General features: G+C 42.2%; 1 protein-coding gene across 1 annotated transcript in view; it reads left to right on the top strand.

Annotated features, from left to right (window-relative positions):
• Window positions 1-364: 364 nt before the first annotated feature.
• GRM1 (glutamate metabotropic receptor 1) overlaps window positions 365-18,393 on the top strand; it is a 676,880-nt gene continuing 658,851 nt past the window's right edge. Inside the window, exon 1 of the mRNA XM_030198032.1 lies at window positions 365-1,046. Within this exon, the coding sequence (XP_030053892.1) occupies window positions 365-1,046 (682 nt within the window). The remainder of the gene's footprint in view (window positions 1,047-18,393) is intronic.

Consider the following 18,393-nt stretch of genomic DNA (forward strand, 5'->3'; position numbering starts at 1 on the left):
GTGGTGTTTGTCTTTGTCTCATCTTCTGTTTACATATGACTTCTCTTTGTGAGGCAAACCAATGTTGATGTTCAGAAACAGGAGGGAGAACCAAGAAATGAATTAGCCTGAAAATGATTGATACCCTGATACAGTTTTCTAATACATTTGTTTTGTTTTGTTTTTTTCAATAGGTTATCATTTCCCTAGGTGACAATTTCTTCTTTATCTTTCACAACTGCATTTTAGGATTACTGGAGTGGTAAAGCTAGATCTGTGTAAGGAGTGACTGAATGATTTCAGGTCTGTTCTAGGCACTCTGGCAATGAACATGGAATACTCCGTAGCAAACACCTCTTGGATCTGGATGACATACTATCATAAAATGTTATGGATAGCGATGTTTTTTTTCCCTACTATCTTTATTGAGACTGATGTCATGCATGGAAATGGCATGTTGTCAACTGCTTCATCTCCTAGATCAGTAGCCCGAATGGATGGAGATGTGATCATAGGGGCCCTTTTCTCTGTCCATCATCAACCACCAGCTGAAAAAGTCCCCGAGAGAAAATGTGGAGAAGTGAGGGAGCAATATGGCATCCAGAGAGTAGAAGCCATGTTTCACACTTTGGATGAAATCAATGCAGACCAGACCCTGCTGCCTAACATTACTCTGGGCACTGAAATCAGGGACTCATGTTGGCACTCATCTGTAGCGTTGGAACAGAGCATCGAGTTTATAAGAGATTCCCTCATTTCAATGAGAGATGATAAAGATGGAACCAACCGGTGTCTGGATAGCATGCCCACCCAGGCCAGAATTAAAAAGCCTATTGCTGGCGTCATTGGACCAGGTTCCAGCTCTGTGGCTATCCAAGTACAGAACCTGCTCCAGCTCTTTGATATACCTCAGATTGCTTATTCTGCAACAAGTATTGACCTGAGTGACAAAACCTTATACAAATACTTCTTAAGGGTTGTTCCATCTGACATTCTTCAGGCCAGAGCCATGTTAGATATAGTCAAACGTTATAACTGGACATACGTATCAGCAGTCCATACAGAAGGTAAGTGCCAAAGAATATAATGATCAATTCCATAAAGTGGTGCATAAAGACAGATGTCAATTATGTACATACATCACAGAATAATAGTACTTACATGTGTAATTGTCCCCATATATTGACATCTTCATGCATATGTGCTAGGTGCTATTCTATAACATAGGTGCCAAAATCACTTAAGTTAAGGGATGCACATGTGGGTGGAGAGTGGACGGGTCATGGGCATGTCTCTGAGTTTCATGCATAACTTACAGAATACTGTAAGTTACACACACTTAGGCACCAACAGTTACATCTGCCATTGACTTGTCATAATTGTTGGTGCCAATTTCAACATGCCAATGCCAAATAACACGCATATACTATAATGGTATGTTGGTAAGCAGATGCTGTTATAGAATTGGCACTAAGAGCTCAGCATTGGCGTGTCTAAATCGTGGCACAAATTTATAACAATTTTACACAGTATACAGTTAGTCCTTTGGTCTGTAGTTCTCTTGACTGTCTCATTTTGGTATGCATTGCAACACATATACATTTCTTACAGAGGATGTCTGTTGAAACTGGAGGTATAATGTATCTGCAAATAAGCTGGCAATAAGAAATAATACTGCAAAGGGAAATTTCCTCTGGCCATTGAAAGCTCAGCAGTCTCTTGACAACAGTTTCTTTGATAGTGGGTAGTTTGCAAATGAGGTACAGTAAGGCATTGTTGCTCAAATTGAGCTCTAACCTGAAAAATAGGCACGTTAATATAATATCTTTTCTATTCACAATCCATTTATATTTTGTAGTCTTTTCCTGAAAGCAGAACTAAGAGTACAAAATTAGTTGGTATTTTTCCATGTCCTCTGATTGCATGTTCCTCTGAATTCCTTGAAATACAGAATTAAAAAAAAAGAAATGGAATATATTTACCAATAATCTTTAGAGCCTTCTCAAACCCCTTTTCCACACATAAATAGAATCCTCATCTTAAATCTCCATGGCCAGGTAATGAATTTCTGATTATAGACAATGGTAATCGGAAATCTCAGTTCAAGGCAGTATTGATATAGCATAATGAAAACCATACTGGACATGAAAATATGCTAATTGAAACTAAATTTTCTAGCTTTGTGTCCTCAGACAATTGACATTTAAGAATGAGTGCAGTGGAAACTGAGCCATGATATGCACACAGCAAGTGATACTATAAACTGTTACTGCTGAAGTCTGGTTTTATGCCACATAGGTAGTCACCGTATCTTGGGCTACTTTTGCTAAAATAACCCATTTAGCCAAGTAATTGTTAATCATTTCATGAAGCTATGCAGGTTATAGCCCCTTAGCTACCACACACTTCCACAAACTGATTTTGTTAAGTAATTGAAAACTGAAAGAGCTTTAAGTGTGATAAGCGAGCAAATCTATCAGCAGATAGCACAATGGTTTACAATAATCTCTAATGTCATCGAGTTGCTAGAATCACTTGCATTATCCTGTTCAGAAAAACGAGTCTGCAACATAATCACCTCATGCTAAATTTTACCATTCAAGGTCATGCTGCTGAGGCTTGAGTCATATGCAAAGATGGCCAGATTCATTCTTTGTCACATCACTTGAAGTTAGGGTTCCAGATCTCTCAAAATAAAAAGTATGAATTTGAATTGGTATAAAGCCAAGCCTTAACATATGTACCTTCCAAAGTTTTACTGCTTATCTGATACCCATATAAACTGAAAACAATGTGATGCTATCAATATTTAAAGCGTGTTTTAAGAGGGAGTCACAAGTACAAAACCTAGCAACCCCAAACCTTTGAAAGTAAAAACACTGTAGTTTGGAAACTATTCAAAGCACACATTAAGGACCTACCAAGTCATGTTGCAAATGTATAAATAATTAAATCTGGTCTTGTCATAGCTGGGAAGAAAGTCTAATATGAAGATGATGGTTTGCTTAAAAAAGCTTGGTGTTCAAATATCTCAGACTAGATAGGCTGAAAATAAATAATATTAGAGCCATTTTTGCTAACACACTATTAGTGTTTCCAAGAGATATATATCACTTGTCTGAAAGAAATATATTCATATTTCAGATGCTAACTTGTCTCTGTGCAAAACAGAGGAGTACTTTTATTACAAGGCTGTGCCCAGAGTTAGGGTCGCAAAAACTGAAGAACCACGTATGAAAATACTGGGGCAAATATTCAGCGATCTGACAAGAACTGAAACATAAATGAATAACTTTCTCATTTATGCAAATTTTATGCCAAGATGGTCATTTAGGAGTAATAACCGACAATGCCAGCATAATCTTATGGAGGCAATTCTAAAACAGGATGCACCCTTTTAGGGAGTGCTTATCATTTAATAGTACCTGGGTGCCCCAATTCCATTACAGCATACTAAGGGGCCCTTTTACCAAGTGGTGATAAAAAGTGGACTGCAGTAGTCTTGGTATGTGGAATTGCCATGCGCCAAGGTCACTGTTTACTGCGGCGAGAAAAAGGCATTTTTTGTTTTGGAGTCGTTAATGGTCACGTGCTAAGAACAAAATGAGCTTGCAGCCATTTTCTGCCTCAGCTCTACCACCACCTATTTAGCAGGCAGTAAGGGCTTACATTCTAACCTGGTGGTAATTGGGCAGTGCGTGGCAATGTGCCCGCGCTGCCTGATTTCCACTGGGAATACTTACTCCCCCCTCCACGCACTAGAGAATAAAACCTTTTTTTCTATTGTGGGAAATGGCACGCTGCAAACTCAGAACTACTGCTGGGTACCTGGGCACGCCCAGCATTGGTGTTGTTTTGCCAAGTGTTACCTGCGCAGTAGCCCTACTGCCACTCGGTAAAAGGGTCTCTAAATGTAGGTGCACCCAGTTATGCCTGGTCTATGGCAGGCATAAATGGACACACCTAAGTGTAAATTATGTGCATAAGTGGCAATCCCGCCTATGCCCCTCCCATGCTCTGCCCACATGTATGCTCCCTTGCAGTTATATGCTATGTTAGAGAATAGTGCATAGTGCACTTCTGTGTGTAAGTGGCACTATGCTGAGCACCTATTCGTGTCAAATGCATGCAAGGAGTGGCCTAGTGGTTAGGGTGGTGGACTTTGGTCCTGAGGAACTGAGTTCAATTCCCACTTCAGGCACAGGCAACTCCTTGTGACTCTGGGCAAGTCACTTAACCCTCCATTGCCCCATGTAAGCTGCATGGAGCCTGCCATGAGTGGGAAAGCACAGGATACAAATGTAACAAAACTACAAGTACTTTCTTATAGCTTTGCCTTTTATATGCTTAACCTTTCTATATGTCCAACGGACTCAGAGTTCACATCAGAAGTTTAATTCAACAATATATGCAATGGACTCGACAAGAATCGTGTTTCAGCAACAAGGGCATAACAGAAATGTGTGCAACAGAGTCCGTTTCAGTGTTCTGTACACTAGATATTAGGTTATTTCTTTTAGAACGCTATAGCTTGCAGAGAAGTTCAACATGCATTATACAGGGACTCCTGAGGCAGGCCCTCATGGACAAAACATGATTCATGTCGAGTCCATTGCATATATTGTTGAATTAAACTTCTGATGGGAACTCTCTGAGTCCGATGGACATTTTTAAACTCATCCTCTGTGTCACCATTGCTGTGTTTGCTTGCTTCGCATTATCCTGTGTGGAGGTTTTTTGTTCTTCTGTGCTTGTCGATTCGTAAGCTTTCTATATACCTTCATTCCTGCTATTTCTGAGGTCACAGTTCAATGAAAAAGTTATCTAAAGAGAGGCTGAATATTGCTGTTCTCTGTGGAATTTAGAATCTGCCCTGGACTGAATGTAACTCACCTTGAGCTACTACTGAAAAAGGTGTGAGCAAAATCTAAATATAATGTGACCCTAGTTTCAATGCATAACTTTTGGCCATATAGCAGCATATAGGCTATGCATTGTCCATGCTGGCTATAATTCAGAGAAAACTGTTTATGTGGCTAGCACTTGAAGCAGGATGCATAAATGGTTTAGAACAGGGGTAGGCAACTCCGGTCCTCGAGAGCCGCAGGCAGGTCAGGTTTTCAGGATATCCACAATGAATATGCAGGAGATAGATTTGCATACCATGGAGGCAGTGCTTGCAAATCTATCCCCTGCATATTCATTGTGGATATCCTGAAAACCTGACCTGCCTGCGGCTCTCGAGCACCGGAGTTGCCTACCCCTGGTTTAGAACATTGACTCAACTATTTTAAGGTATTTTGATTGTTTTGTCTGCTTAAGGGATGGGGGTTAATCCAGGAGCCATGCACTGATTCTAACAATTTCATATCAGTTGAGGCTGTGTACAAGTGTCAAAAGTTATATACTTCTGTGAACAAATATTTTAAATAGGATGCTATCTGTGCAATGTAGTAGACTTCTCTTTCAAATTTTACAATTCGGTTTCTCCTTAGAACATTTTTGGATGAACTTTAATGTTAAAATCTTCTCGAGGAAAAGGAAACTACCTATTTTAAGTTGAGGGCTTCATTTACAGTATCAGTTCTACTGGCCTGATTCATCAAAGCTTTTACTCCCTATGGACGCAAAATGGGAGAAAAGGTTTAGTGAATCAAAGCTTATACTAGTAAAACCTGTTAATATTATGCTCCTGCTGGTCTTTTTGAAAGGAGTATTCATAATAGATTTTCATTGTATTATTGTTTTGCAACGACATTAATATTTGCATCCTTTTCATAAAAATGCATGAATAATGTTTCTAATACCTTTACTGCATTCCTATACCTTCAGTTGGATTATAATGTGAAAGCATTCCCAGTTGAAATAGTTCCAGACCCTCAAAGAGTGCACAGTTACAGAAACTAAGACCCCATAAAGGCAGTTAAGGGTATAGCATTGTCTTGCTCAGGGGCAATGGACCAAATTCTATAAGTAGCGCCTAAAAATTTCTGCCAAACATTTAATGCACTTAGGGGTCCTTTTACCGGTAAAAAACCCAAAAAGCCGTGCGCTAGGGCCCTTTTTACCGAAGTGGGTAGAAAGCCTGAAAAAAATACATAACCGTGTGATAACCCCCTGCAGTATAGTTTTTACGAAATTCCAGCAGTAAAAGGGCCCCTTGGAGAGATTCTATGAGGGATATGCATCCTTTATAGGATTGTGCTTAGTGCCTAACTGTAGGCATCTGCAATTAGGCCTGTTATGAGAAGGCTTAGTTGTATTTTATTTATTAAGATTTTGCTCACACCTTTTTCAATAGTAGCTCAAGGTGAGTTACATTCAGGTACACTGGGTATATCTCTGTCCCAGGAGGACTCACAATCTAAGTTTGTACCTGAGGCAATGGAGGGTTAAGTGACTTGCCCAAGATCACAAGGAGCAGCAGTGGGATTTGAACTGGCCATCTTTGGATTGCAAGACTGGTGCTCTAACCACTAGGCCACTCCTCCACCTACAGTTAGGTTTGATTCTACATGTACATAAGTACATAAGTAATGCCACACTGGGAAAAGACCAAGGGTCCATCAAGCCCAGCATCCTGTCCACGACAGCGGCCAATCCAGGCCAAGGGCACCCGGCGAGCTTCCCAAACGTACAAACATTCTATACATGTTATTCCTGGAATTGTGGATTTTTCCCAAGTCCATTTAGTAGTGGTTTATGGACTTGTCTTTTAGGAAACCGTCTAACCCCTTTTTAAACTCTGCCAAGCTAATCGCCTTCACCACGTTCTCCGGCAACAAATTCCAGAGTTTAATTATGCGTTGGGTGAAGAAACATTTTCTCTGATTTGTTTTAAATTTACTACACTGTAGTTTCATCGCATGCCCCCTAATCCTAGTATGTATGTGCATAACATTTGGAAACAACACCAGAATGCACCCAAAATTGCCCCTAGCCATGCCTCCAAATTGTTACACATTAGGATTTATGTGCAGATCATTGTGTGTCGTGATATATGCGTCAATATTAATTAGGGCCAACTAGTGCTAATTGGTTATTATCACTCAATTATCAGTGCTAACTGGCTTGTTATTCAACTAAGTTACACACAGAAATTGAACAGGTGCCCAATTTAACGTGTGTAACTCTAGGCGTCATATATAGAATTTGGGTGAATGTCTGCAAGTGGGGTTAGTTTTGAAAATATCAGGACAGGAATGAGCCTCACTCTCAAGTCAGTACATGTTGGGCACTATCCTAGTGTCTCAAAGTTTACTGCTTCTGCTTGTCTTAATACTTCCATTGTGGTAGAAGATTCTTTCTGTAATATATAGAGGCAACATATCAAGGTGTGCTTTGAATTTATTTTTTCTCAAGCCAGTGACATCCAGTATTGTCTTCTACATAAATGCTGCTACATCTGATCTGGTGTATGTAGGAATGCACTCACTATTCATGCTGTTTCTGGTTAATTTATCAGAGTGAGTTGTAATCTATACAGTAAGAAGTGGAAGAGCAGAGAAAGCAAACTTATTTTAAATAGCCTGTGAGAGTACTTTATATAGACTCCTACTCCTGTTATGACTCAGTATCTTAAATTATGTTTAGCTTCGGAAACATATGCAAGCTGAAGTGAAATATAATGGTGCTGAAAATGTTTACCATTAACAGGAGAACTCTTCATGTAAAAGAAAGCTTTGAATAACTCTTTAGAAACATTGACTAGGTGAACACAGTTTCTTTTGAGGGGCATAATCGAACGAAAACGTCTATCTCCATGGGCGTTTATCTCCAAGAACAGGTCCGTGAAGGGGCGGACTGAACCGAATTTTCGCAAAAAATAGACGTCCATGTTTTATTCGACAATTTGTGAGCTGGGCGTTTTTGTTTTTCAGCGATATTGGAAAATGAAAGCGCCCAGCTCAAAAACAAATAAATCCAAGGCATTTGTTCATGGGAGGGGCCAGGATTCGTAGTGCACTGGTCCCCCTCACATGCCAGGACACCAACCGGGCACCCTAGGGGGCACGTTTACAAAAACAAAAAAAAAGGTAAAAGAGCTCCCAGGTGCATAGCACCCTTCCCTTGTGTGTTGAGCCCCCCAAAACCCCCTCAAAACCCACTGCCCACAAGTCTACACCATTATTATAGCCCTAAGGGGTGAAGGGGGGCACATACATGTGGGTACAGTGGGTTTGGGGGGCGGTTTGGAGGGCTCCCATTTACCAGCACAAGTGTAACAGGTGGGGGGGATGGGCCTGGGTCCACCTGCCTGAAGTCCACTGCACCCCCTAATAACTGCTCCAGTGACCTGCATACTGCTGCCAGGGAGGTGGGTATGACATGTGAGGGTGAAAATAAAAAGTTGTGAAACGGCATATTTTGTGGTGGGAGGGGGTTTGTGACCACTGGAGGAGTCAGGGGAGGTCATCCCCGATTCCCTCCAGTGGTCATCTGGTCATTTAGGGCACTTTTTGTGGCCTTATTCGTGGAAAAACAGGGTCCAGGAAAAGTGCCCTAAATTCTCGCTAAAAACGCATATTTTTCTTCCATTATCGGCGAAAGGCGCCCATCTCTGATCGCCCGATAACCACGCCCCAGTTCCGCCTTCACCACGCCTTCGACACGCCCCCATCAACTTTGTCCGCATCCGCGACGGAGTGCAGTTGAAAACGTCCAAATTCGGCTTTCGATTATACCGCTTTATTCGTTTTTGTGAGATAAACGTCTATCTCCCGATTTGGGTCGCAATTAAGGATCTGTTGGAATGATCATCTAGGTTCCATGTTCAGTTACAAAATAAAATTACTGAAGTGCACAACAGGAATTTGATCAACCAAGTAAGGGAAAGGGCAGGGAGGGGGATGGGACTTGATTTACTGCCTTTCTGTAGTTACAATCAAGGTGGCTTACATATTATATACAGGTACTTATTTTGTACCTGGGGCAAGTGAGTTGCCCAGTGTCACAAGGAACTGCAGTGGGAATTGAACCTGATTCCCTGGCCACTGCCTGCACTCCATGTATAGAATCAGTGGCGTAGCTACGTGGGGCTATGGGGGCCTGGTCCTCCCCCCCAAAATTTTTCTCTGGGCCCCTGGGTTTGCTGGTGGGGGTCCCCAACCCCCACCAGCTGAAGTGTTGTCCAGCGCTGGTCTCCAGCGCTGCCGCGTTGCCTGCCCTGCTCTGTCTTTCCCTCACATCCGGCACGCTCCTTTTAGTGAAACTGTGAGGGGAAGACAGAGCAGGGCTGGCAATGCGGCAGCTCCGGAGATCGGTGCTGGACAATGCTTCGGCTGGTGGGGGTTGGGGACTCCCGCCAGCCAAGGTATTTTCTGCGGCAGTGGGTGGGGAGCGGCAGGGCGGCAGGGGGCTGCGAGGTGGCAGGGGGGACGGCAGATCAAAATGTGCTCCCCCACTTTGGGCTCTGGCCCCCTCCCACCGCGAGGTCTGATTACGCCCCTGTATAGAACTATATTCAATTATGCATTTTTAACCATGGTGATCAGGAATCTCAATATAAGATTCTGTATAGGTTGCCCAAAGTTTAATGTGCAAGTTTGGTCATGGATCATAGATCCACACGTAAACTAATTAGCTAATCAGGCAATAATAATCAATAACTGGTTTCGACAAGCACTTAATTGGTGGTAATTAGGAGTTTTGCAAGGATCTGTCCTGCTGCCGGTTCTATAACATGTGTGCCTAATTTTTATAGCACACAATTCAAAGGGAGCACAGCCATGGGAAGTGCATGAGTAGGGCAGGCTTAAGTGCTGATGCCCAAAGTTAGGGGTGAAATGCATGCTAAGCAGAGTGCCCTTTACTGAACTCACCTCACCACCTATCATTGGACACCATATATTGCATTCTCCCCTTATAGAGGTTTCTAGACAAGCAAGAAAAAGATAGCTCCCACGGTTGTATAATGGCACAGTGTAGCAGGATCCTGGATTCAGCATTGTTTTGCAAAAAGGACGATGCCATGAGAATATTTGATACTGAATTCAGACCATTAAAAAGTAGTAACATTTGTGGCGGCCTGCAGATAAGCCACACTCAGCTGTATGTAAAATAATTGAGCTCCCCTTGGGAGTCCTGTTGGAGTCTGCTGCTTTTTAGCAGTCTGCATTTTGATTCTGCCTCTTCAAAGCTTGTTAATGTGCATTGTTTGTATTGCTACCATACCTTTTGTTACTCCTACTATTTCTACTCATTCTTTCTAAAATGTTACCAGGTGTAATTAGCAGTTAACTTTGTAAACCGCTCAGTTCTGCAAGTCAGCTTGGGTGGTATATCAAGTTTTAATAAACATATAAAATAATCCTATTCCATAGAGAATACAGTCTTGTCAAGACAAAAAAAGACAAACATATGTGATAAGAGAGTCTAGGTGAATATATTATGGAATCAATCAAAATGTAAAAGCTACCTCAAAAGGTGAGTTTTTAGTCCGGATTTGAATATGGGAATATGAAACATCAACTCAAAGCTGACGTTTTGGAGGCCGTATCTTGCTAAAGATATAAAAGACTGGAAGCGGTGCAAAGAAAAGCTACGAAAATGGTATGGGATTTGCATTGCAAACCGTACGAGGAGAGACTTGCTGACCTGAACATGTATACCTTGGAGGAAAGGAGAAACAGGGGTGACATGATACAGACGTTCAAATATTTTAAAGGTGTTAATCTGCAAACAAACCTTTTTCAGAGACGGGAAGGCGGAAGAACTAGAGGACATGAATTGAGGTTGAAGGGGAGCAGACTCAGAGGTAATGTCAGGAAGTATTTTTTCACAGAGAGGGTGGTGACTATGTTGAATGCCCTCCCGCAGGAGGTGGAGGAGATGAAAACGGTAATGGAATTCAAACATGGGTGGGATAAACACAAAGGAATCCTGTTTAGAAGGAATGGATCTATGGAATCTTAGCGGAGATTAGGTGGTGATGCTGGTAATTGGGAAGCAAAACCGGTGCTGGGCAGACTTCTACGGTCTACACCCTGATCATGACTGAATAGATATGGATGGGCTGGAGTGTAAATTTTAAGGGGTTTCAATGTTAGCTTCAGAACTTAGTATAAAAACAGTGCTGGGCAGACTTCTACGGTCTGTGCCCTGAGAATGGCATGGACAAATCAAACTCGGGTATAAAGTATCACATACAATGTAAAATGAGTTTATCTCATTGGGCAGATTGGATGGACCGTACAGGTGTTTATCTGTCATCCTTTACTATGTTACTATGAAATAGCAATGGAAGAGATAGGCACAGATAAAAGACACTTGCCAAATGAACACAAGGAAGAATGGCGGGGGAGAGAAGAGAAATAATGAGAAGCTGCAGAGTGAATGCATCTGAAGGTGAGTAATAGAAGGGCAACAGGTCAAATACCATATTATGCAGATCTTTTTGAAAGGGAAATCTCCCTTTCTTTTTTTAATTACATGAAGGGGCATAATCGAAAGGGGCGCCCATGTTTTCCTGAGGACGTCCTCGCAGGATGTCCCGGCAAAGGGGCGGGGAAACCCGTATTATTGAAACAAGATGGACGCCCATCTTGTTTCAATAATACGGTCGGGGATGCCCAAATTGCAAAATTTAGGTCGACCTTAGAGATGGTCATCCTTAGAGATGGTCGTTCCCGATTTTCGGCGATAATGGAAACCAAGGATGCCCATCTCAGAAACAACCAAATGCAAGCCATTTGGTTGTGGAAGGAGCCAGCATTCATAGTGCACTGGTCCTCCTGACATGCCAGGACACCAACCGGGCACCCTAGGGGGCACTGCAGTGGACTTCAGAAATTGCTCCCAGGTGCATAGCTCCCTTACCTTGTGTGCTGAGCCCCACAAAACCCATTCCCCACAACTGTACACCACTACCATAGACCTAAGGGGTGAAGGGGGGCACCTACATGTGGGTACAGTGGGTTTCTGGTGGGTTTTGAAGGGCTTACATTTACCACCACAAGTGCAATAGGTAGGGGGGGATGGGCCTGGGCCCACCTGCCTGAAGTGCACTGCACCCACTAAAACTGCTCCAGGGACCTGCATACTGCTGTCATGAAGCTGGGTATGACATTTGAGGCTGGCAAAAAATATTTAAAAAGTTTTTTTTTAGGGTGGAAGGGGGTTGGTGACCATTGGGAGAGTAAGGGGAGGTCATCCCCGATTCCCTCCGGTGGTCATCTGGTCAGTTCAGGCACCTTTTTGAGGTTTGGTCGTAAGAAAAAATGGACCAGGTAAAGTCGCCCAAGTACTCGTCAGGGACGCCCTTCTTTTTTCCATTATGGGTCGAGGACACCCATGTGTTAGACATGCCCCAGTCCCGCCTTTGCTATGCTTCCGACTTGCCCCCCACAATGGAAAGCAGTTGAGGATGCCCAAAATTGACTTTCGATTATGCCAATTTGGACGACCCTGGGAGAAGGACGCCCATCTCCCGATTTGTGTTAAAAGATAAGTGCCCTTCTCTTTCGAAAATAAGCCTGATAGAGGCCCTTTTACTAAAGTGTGTTAGGCAGTTAAAGCGTGCATCAGCACATGGTAACCACTACTGTGCAAGCACGATAAATGTTTCTATGTTGGTTTAGTAGTTAGCACGTGCACATATGGGTGTTAAGAGTATTTTGTTTCAGGAGGTGGTAAGCAGACTGGGCAGGGACCTCACCTTGAGTATTGCATTCAATTTTGGTCAGTCTCTCAAAAAGGGGATGGGATGACTTCCCTATGAGGAAAGGCTAAAGCGGCTAGGGCTCTTCAGCTTGAAGAAAAGGCGGCTGAGGGGAGATATGATAGAGGTCTATAAAATAATGACTGGAGTTGAACGGGTAGATGTGAAGCGTCTGTTCATGCTTTCCAAAAATACTAGGACTAGGGGGCATGCGATGAAGCTACAATGTAGTAAATTTAAAACGAATCGGAGAAACATTTTCTTCACTCAATGTGTAATTAAACTCTGGAATTCGTTGCCAGAGAATGTGGTAAAGCTGGTTAGCTTAACAGAGTTTAAAAAGGTTTGGACGGCTTCCTAAAGGAAAAGTCCATAGACCGTTATTAAATGGACTTGGGGAAAATCCACTATTTCTGGGATAAGCAGTATAAAATGTTTTGTACATTTTTGGGATCTTGCCGGGTATTTGTGACCTGGATTGGCCACTGTTGGAAACAGGATGCTGGGCTTGATGGACCTTTGGTATTTCCCAGTATGGTAATACTTATGTACTTATGTAAAAAAAAAAAAGATATAGCAGAATTAGAAAATGTACAAAGAAGAGTGACTAAAATGAGGGGGATGAAACTTCTCCCATATGAGGAAAGGCTAAAGATGTTAGGGCGCTTCAGCTTGGAAAAGAGACGGCTGAGGGAGGATATGATTGTGGTCTATAAAATCCCAAGTGGTGTAGAACAGGTAAAAGTGAATCAATTTTTCACTCATTCAGAAAGTACAAAGACTAGGGGAAATAGCATGGAAGTACTTTTAAAACAAATAGGAGGACATATTATTTCACTCAAATAATAGTTAAACTCTGGAACTTGTTGCCGGAGGATGTGGTAACAGTGGTAGTGTTTCTGGGTTTAAAAAATGGTTTCGACAAGTTCCTGGAGGAACAGTTCATAGTCTGTTATTGAGATGGATATGGGGGAAGCCACTGCTTGCCCCAGGATTGGTAGCATGGAATATTGCCACTATTTGGGTTTCTGCCAGGTACTTGTGACCTGGATTGGCCACTGTTGGAAGCAGATTACTGGGCTAGATAGACCATTGGTCTGGCCCAGAATGGCTATTCTTGTTCTTATAAAATGCTGGCCAAGCCGCCAATAGTTGCTACATTGAGGGGCCCTTTTACTAGGGCACACCGAAAAATGGCCTGCACAGGTGTAGGTACGTGTTTTGGACACCCGAAAGGTCTATTTTTCAGCGCACCTTTTTTATGTGGCCGAAAATGGACGTGCAGCAAAATTAAAACCAGCACACATCCATTTTCAGTCTGAGACCTTACTGCTACCCTTTCACTTGGCGGTAAGATTTCACACGCTAACCGGGTAGTAAGTGTCAGCATGCGTACATTGGCACTTACCGCCGAGTAAGTGCCAGATGGTAGAAACTTTCTACCGCATGTTTTGTATGCACGTCAAAAATGGAATTACTGTCTGGAGTACACGGTATCCAGGTGATGGTTCCAATTTGACGTGCGTAGGCACCTACATGCCTTAGTAAAAGGATCCCTCGATTTGCACTTACTGCGTGTTATGATTTAGTGTTAAGGTGTGGTAACTGAAAAATCTAATGCATTTTGGTAGCTAAAATTGATTTCTATTTTACTGATGCTTTGTTTTAGTCTGTTCTGCACGTTTAATCACTCTTGCCTTAATTTCAACTAGAGCTCCAATATTCCCTATGATTGGATGGTAATAATGGTGAAAATCATTGTGAATAAAGAACGCTGCTGTAGGAAAAACAGAAGAAACTATTCTTCTTACCAGTAGCAGCAAAGAGAAATCCTGTATAGGTTTATCATATTTGCATTCTCAGCAGATCCCTACAGTGTTCCATTTATGACATTTCAATCTGCCCCTTATCAATCAGTGCACTAAAGGAATTAGTATCCAATGCTTGAATTTAATGAGTACCTTCTAGAATAGTGAAGATAGCGAGAACTGCAAATAATCATAGGAAGTTCACATTCTTTGAACTTAAGACTGTCGGCTTTTAGTTCCATTCTCATTACTCTTTAAATTATTTTATCAAATGAAAACCCAGGAAATTTAGTAAATGCTCAAGAGACACAGCACTTGAAAGCAAGGATTTATATTTTATCCTTCTTTGTTTGTGAAGCCTTTCCATTAAGCTATAGAGGGTTAACTGCTAATGAAAAACTAGCAAAGTGCATTGTCATAGTTCAGGGAAGCCCTGAGTGTATAGTAAGAGGCAATAACCCCAAAATGTGGGTAGGAAATGTCATCATTTAATGAAAAAGCTGAAAATAAATAAATAGTTAGCAAAAGTTATATTCTTATTTAAAAAAAAAAAAATACACCCCTCCGAAGGGACACCACCTTGTAGTGGTGGAGGGGCTTCTGTGTTTCAATGACTCAGAGGGCTATGCTGAAGGGTTACCCATATCAGGCAGGCCTCTGAGGAGAAACCAGACAAAGAGTGACCCAAACTAGGAAGAGTGGAAAGATGGTGACCCGAAGCTTGTACGCTCAATGACCCAGCTGTCCTCTGAAGTTCTGTCTTCGTTTACTTGAAATTTCCTCTCTGCATTTGCAGTTACCTTAACTGAGAGGAAGGGGACAATGGGGGGGTCAGCCGTCGATGTCCAGCATTTTGTCCCCTGTGCAGCAAGTGTGGGACCACTGCGCGACGAGCTGCCCACAGATGATTGGGTTGATGAGTCCTTTGATTAGCGCCAGCGAAGGAGCGTCGATGCTCTTGGACCTGGAAACAACTTCATCGCTCCCGAGTCATTTAACCACCATGTCCAAAGGAGTGGAGGAGTGAGTTAGGAATGTATGCTGAAACGGAAGTCGTTTACAGCTGAACCCGTGTTGGCGGTGCCACTCCTAAACCCGTAAGAGCTATCAGCTTGGAGTTTTTGGCTCCCGTGGAGGTTACATTGAATATCATCTGGAAGACGCTCCAGGACCTAAAGGTGGCAGTAAATAATTTTGCTTCAGATATAATCTTATCAGTGAGCCACATGGATAATCGAATCGAATCCTTTGAGAATGAAAAATTGATACAGCAAATGAAGTTCTACAGGAGTAGGAAACGGTTAAGATTTTGAAAATGATAATAGACCAGAAAAATTGAACAAAATGAATATTATTACAGATGATTAATATCGAGATTGTTGTTTTCCCAGAGTTCTGGGTATGACTCCTAAAGTTTTTTCCTCAGAAATGATTCCTCTTAGTATATTAATTCAAAAGGAGTAAAGCCTGTGAAACTGGGATTACCTTAATCAGTGAGAATTGGATAGAGATTCAAGTGTTTGTATTGTTAAATAATTTCTGGTTTTTAAAAGAGAAAAAAAATGAAATCAGGTGTATATTTCCCACTAATATTGGACAATAGTATGTTTTCAACGAAATTAATTGACTATACACCATTTTGGGTTTGAAGAAGCCAAACCAGACGATCAATGTGGAATAATGATTCAGATAAATAATAACTGGGGATAATCAGGTTAATACCACGTTTTCTTAGTTTACTGTTGTTTAATTGATCTCCTTGTCTTGTTTCACTCTCCCTATTTATTTTGTGGTCTAAGAAAGAGAAAGATTGTATATAATCCATTTATCTAGTTGAGATTGTTTTCCTCTAATATTGTATTAATGTACAGTCATCTCTGTATTACTGTTTGCAAGTGACCCTTGTAAAATGAAAAATTATAAATAAATGATTAAAAAAAAATTACAGAGGATAAAAACAAGAGTCATTAAAATAAAGTACCCTGTTTACTAACCTGCTTATTTTCGAAGGAGAAGGGAGGCCATCTTCCGACACAAATCGGGAGATGGCCGGCCTTCTCCTAAAGCCGGCCAAATCGGTATAATCGAAAGCCGATTTTGACCGGCTTCAACTGCTTTCCGTCGCAGGGCAGGCCAAAGTTCAAGGGGGCGTGTTGGCAGTGTACCGAAGGCGGGACGGGGGCATGGTTAAGAGATGACCGGCCTCGGCCGATAATGGAAAAAAGAAGGCCAACCCTGATGAGCATTGGCCGACTTTATTTGGTCCCTTTTTGTTTACGACCAAGCCTCGAAAATGTGCCCGAACTGACCAGATGACCACCGGAGGGAATCGGGGATGACCTCCCCTTACTCCCCCAGTGGTCACCAACCCCCTCCCACCCAAAATGTTTTTTAAATACATTCTTTTTCCAGCCTCTATGCCAGCATCAAATGTCATACCCAGCTCCATGACAGCAGTATGCAGGTCCCTGGAGCAGTTTTTAGTGGGTGCAGTGCACTTCAGGCAGGCGGACCCAGGCCCATCCCCCCCTACCTGTTAAATTTGTGGTGGTAAATGTGAGCCCTCCAAACACCCCCCCCCAAAAAAAACCCCCACTGTATCCACTGTACCCCTTTCATCCCTAAGGGCTATGGTAGTGGTGTACAGTTGCGGGTAGTGGGTTTTGGGGGGGGGATTTGGGGGGCTCAGCACCCAAGGTAAGGGAGCTATGCAGCTGGAATCAATTTGTGATGTCCACTGCAGTGCCCCATAGGGTGCCAGGTTGGTGTCCTGGCATGTGAGGGGGACCAGTGCACTACAAATGCTGGCTCCTCCCACGACCAAATGGCTTGGATTTGGCCGGGTTTCAGATGGCCGCCATTAGTTTCCATTATCGGCGAAAACCAATGGCGGCCATCTCTAAGGCTGGCCCAAATGTTGAGATTTGGCCGGCCCGACTGTATTATCGAAACGAAAGATGGCAGGACATCTTTTACACATTTAAACCTTAATTTTACAGGTAAAAAAAAAATATTAAGCCCGAACGTTCTCCTGCTAATGTTCTGTTGCCCTATAAGTATCAATTGTTCTTCTATTGTTCAGTCGTTCTTCTCCATTGTTTTATTCCCCTTAACGGTACCATGACCTTGTTTTAACTTAACTCCTCACAATGTAACCATAATTGTGTTGTAACAAATTGTACTTCCATCATTACAATGTATTGTAAGCCACACTGAGCCCGCAAATAGGTGAGAAAATGTGGGATACAAATGCAATAAAATAAAATAAAATCTTGTTTCGATAATACGGTCAGGTACACCACTTTATGGGGCCGTTATTACAGATGGCCGCCTTTATATATGGCCGGCCCCATTCGATTATGCCCCTCTATGGTACGCAAACGTTTTTAGTGCATGCTAAAAATTAGCGTGTGCTAATGCTACTGCTACAGACACCATAGCATGCACTAATTTTTAGTGGGTGCTAAAAATACTAGCGCACCTTAGTAAACAGGGTCCTTAGGGTCAGACTGCCTCTTTATTATCTGGGCATTTTCAGGGTGGTCTGGGGACGGAGTCTGGGAGGAACTGTGAGTTACTTAGTGGACTGAATATTGCTGCTCACCAACTCCCAAATTCTATAAAGGGCAGTAAAAATTGGGCACACAATTTGGCGCACAGTGGTAATATGCGTGCATTTCTCCTGACAAAGCATCAAATGAAACGGGACAGGATTAAAAGAAAGGTAAGTGCAATTTGTGAACATAATTTGTTTCCAGTCATGACAATGTTGGATTTTTTGAAAACAGAGTTTGTTCAGTAAAGTTTTTCAATATATTTATTCACAAAATATTTGCACAATGTTGCTGGAGGATTTTGGCTAATGATTATATATTTTGTCTGATGTGACGTTGAGTAGTTGATGGTCTCTCACGTCCACAGACGTTGTTTCTGAGGTCTTTCCCTCAT

The sequence above is a fragment of the Microcaecilia unicolor genome, chromosome 3, assembly GCF_901765095.1.
Source record: "Microcaecilia unicolor chromosome 3, aMicUni1.1, whole genome shotgun sequence".
Classification (NCBI taxonomy): domain Eukaryota; kingdom Metazoa; phylum Chordata; class Amphibia; order Gymnophiona; family Siphonopidae; genus Microcaecilia; species Microcaecilia unicolor.